The sequence below is a fragment of the Gallinula chloropus genome (assembly GCF_964237585.1).
Source record: "Gallinula chloropus genome assembly, chromosome: 1".
In the NCBI taxonomy this organism is placed as follows: domain Eukaryota; kingdom Metazoa; phylum Chordata; class Aves; order Gruiformes; family Rallidae; genus Gallinula; species Gallinula chloropus.
In genome coordinates, this window is record NC_140085.1 from 215,529,541 (window position 1) to 215,532,854 (window position 3,314).

At 52.7% G+C, this 3,314-nt stretch overlaps 1 protein-coding gene across 1 annotated transcript; it reads right to left on the minus strand.

Moving 5' to 3' along the window:
• Window positions 1-728: 728 nt before the first annotated feature.
• Window positions 729-1,697, minus strand: LOC311188953 (olfactory receptor 51G2-like; the record flags this gene model as incomplete). The annotated part of the gene is made up of 1 exon (XM_084260528.1): window positions 729-1,697. The coding sequence occupies one exon, from the start codon at window positions 1,695-1,697 to the stop codon at window positions 729-731; it is 969 nt and encodes a 322-aa protein (XP_084116654.1).
• Between the last annotated feature and the right edge of the window lie 1,617 nt (window positions 1,698-3,314).

The window sequence follows — 3,314 nt, forward strand, 5'->3', positions numbered from 1 at the left end:
GCCTGGGATATCCAGTGTCTCCAAACCCTTGGCCCAAGCCCTGTCCCGCTGAGCTCACTGCCTGGGTTTCTTATGCTGTAAGATGTGGTGTGAGAGCGATGACCTCATGCACAAGAGTCTGAGTGAAGCTGAGATCATGCTGTTGATCTGGCTAATGGAGCTCACACGGCCTGTGTCATAGAGGTTCCTTGATCCACCCCATCGTGTGACTTGAAAAGACCAAGTAATGCTGCCCACTCTTCTGCAAGGGGTTTCAGTTGTGGGCACCACTGATATGAGCGCTGAGGGGGGCAGCAGGCTGCTGGAAAGGACGAAGCATCATGCTGGGACAAGACAGGGAAGGTCACAGCTCTGGGTTGAGGAACAGCATCCAGGTGGATCTACAGGGCTTTCATCTGGCAGTGACCTGTGTGAGGGGAGCACCAAGAAACCAGCCCACCAGCTCTGACCAAGAACCCAGCCCACCAGCTCTGGCCAAGGAACCAGCCCACCAGCTCTGACCAAGGAACCAGCCCACCAGCTCTGACCAAGAACCCAGCCCACCAGCTCTGACCAAGAGACCAGCCCACCAGCTCTGACCAAGGAACCAGCCCACCAGCTCTGACCAAGAACCCAGCCCACCAGCTCTGACCAAGAGACCAGCCCACCAGCTCTGACCAAGGAACCAGCCCACCAGCTCTGACCAAGAACCCAGCCCACCAGCACGTTGTGGCAGAAGGAGGAGGAAGCTACCATTCACTCTTCCTCCGCAGTGCCCTGAGCAAAGCCTCACGGATATGGCTGGATTTTATGCTGTAGATAACGGGGTTGAGAGCAGGGGGAATGATAAGGTAGGTGTAGGCCACCAAAGTGTTAGCCAGAGGTGGGACGTTCTTCCCAAAGCGATGGATCATGGACAGGCCGATCATTGGGATGAAGAACACTAGAACGGCACAGATGTGGGAGACACAGGTGTTCAAAGCCTTGAGACACTCCTCCTTGGTTCCAAGGCCCATGACAGTTTTAATGATCAGGATGTAGGACAGCACAATGAAGATGAAGTCTGTCCCCACCGTTGACAAGAGAATAACCATCCCGTAGAAGACGTTGACCTTGATATCTGCACATGCCAGGTTCATGATATCAGGGTGGAAGCAAAACGAATGAGAGAGCTCAGTCTTCCCACAGTAGGTTAGTCTCTTGAGCAAGAAGGGAATGGGAAGGAGGGACACCACACCCCTCAGTATAATTGCCAGGCCTATTTTCATGACCGTTGCCTTGGTCAGTAGGGATGGGTGTCTCAGGGGATGGGAGATGGCAATGAAGCGGTCAAACGCCATTGCCAGGAGCACAGAGGACTCGATGAAGGACAGGATGTGGATGAAGTACATCTGGGTGAGGCAAGCATCGAACCCAATCCTTCGCATGTTAAACCAAAAGATGCCCAGAGTAGTAGGCAGCGTGCACAGAACCAAGCCCAGGTCAGTGACTGCCAGCATGGAGAGGAAGAAGTACATTGGTTCGTGAAGACTTTGGGTCTTCTTTATGATGAATAGGATCAAGCAGTTTCCCAAGAGAGCAGTAAGGTACAGGGCACAGAAGGGGATGGAGATCCAGTGGTGAAGGGCTTCCAGCCCTGGGATGCCCATCATGAGGAAAGCTGAAGGCTGATAGAAGGAGCCATTGAATTCCAACGTGGCACGTGAGTCGTGCTCCATCCCAGCTCAACCTACACCTAAAACAAATCAACAACAGAAACCCCACGTCGTTGGACTCTCCACTGAGTACAGGACTGGGCAATGACAAGCACCACATCCCTCCACCACCCCGTGCAGATGCCCCCATGCTGTTTAGGACACTAATTACCATGGTGCCACATATGACCACACTCATTTTTATGCAGTAAACTATGAAATTAAGTAAAAGGACAGACATCTTTTCTTAAAATAGAATTGTAACCCCCCCTTTTCTTTCTTGAAGCAAAAGCAAAAGCCTTCCTGGGGAGTGGTACTGTCTTACATTGTCCCCAGATTCCACAGGTTGAGGTGCTCTGTGGAGTGAGAAACTCCTCTTTTCTACAGCCAAAACTAAGCTTTTAAGCAGCTGCTGTCTTTTTGATGCTAACTGGGGATTGAGGGGTGTGGAAATGGTGGACATTTCTCTCTGGCCCTTGAGTAAGCAATCGTCACTGTGAACGAGAGAAGGTGGATTTTCAGCAGCTCTCCCATCCAAGGTGATGCTCAGCTCATAATCTCCTCCGAGGCAAAGGGAGACAGGTGAGCAAGACCCCAGCAGCGCGGTGCCTGTGACTTCTGTGAGTAACAGGGGGATGGAAGATGGAGCACGGGAAGCTGCAGGTCCAGAAACACGGGGGATTCGCCCGCGGAAAGTCTCTGGGTCTGAGTCAGAGGGGGGGCTCAGTGGAGATGTGGTGGGGTTTATACACAGGGATCACGAGCACAAGAGGAGTGTCTGGGTCTGAGTCAGAGGGGGGGTAGAGCAGAGATGTGGTGGGGTTTATACACAGGGATCACGAGCAGAAGGGGAGTGAGACTTCCACATAAATCTACTGGATGTTCACTCCAGTGAGTTCAGCAGAAGGCCACTGAGATGGCTGGGGCTGGATAAGCCCCAGGGTAAGAGACAAGGGAAGAGGTTTTGTTCAGCCTGGAGAAGAGACATCTTCTCAGGGATGCAGCAGCAGCCCTCCCCTACCTACAGGGAGGTGACCAGGAAGACCAAGCCCGGCTCACACAGCAAATGTGTGGTGGGAGGATGAGAGACAACGGGTGTAAGTTGAAACAAGGGGGGTTTAGGCAGGATACAAGGAGGAATGTTTCCCCATGAGGTCTGTGCAGCGTTGGAGCAGGTTGCCCAGAGAGGCTGAGCAATCACCTTTGGAGGGTTTCAAGTCCCAAGTGCATAAAGCCACGAGCGGCCCCACCTCACCTCCTAGCTGTCCCTCTGAGCAGGACTAAAGGTCTTCTGAAGTCTCTTCAGACCAAACTATTGAATGAGCCCGTGATCCTGCAATCTCACCACTGGGTTTAGTCCCCTGGGAGGGTTCAACTGTCTCAGCACTATCCAAGTCCCCATACTGCATGTGACAGTCACCTTAACAGAGGGGCTGGAGAGGCTGACAGGGTTCCTGGGCCCCCTCTGTGCCTTTGGTGACAGAATGACCAGCTGGATGGAGGGGGGAAAGCACCAAATGTGCAAAACATGAGCTAATTAATGGCAAAAGAATGTCTGTGGCCTCAGTCTTCATGTCCCTTTTGCAGGATACAAAACGTGCAGGTCAGAGAGTGCCTGAGCGATGAGCAAGAGGCTCTACT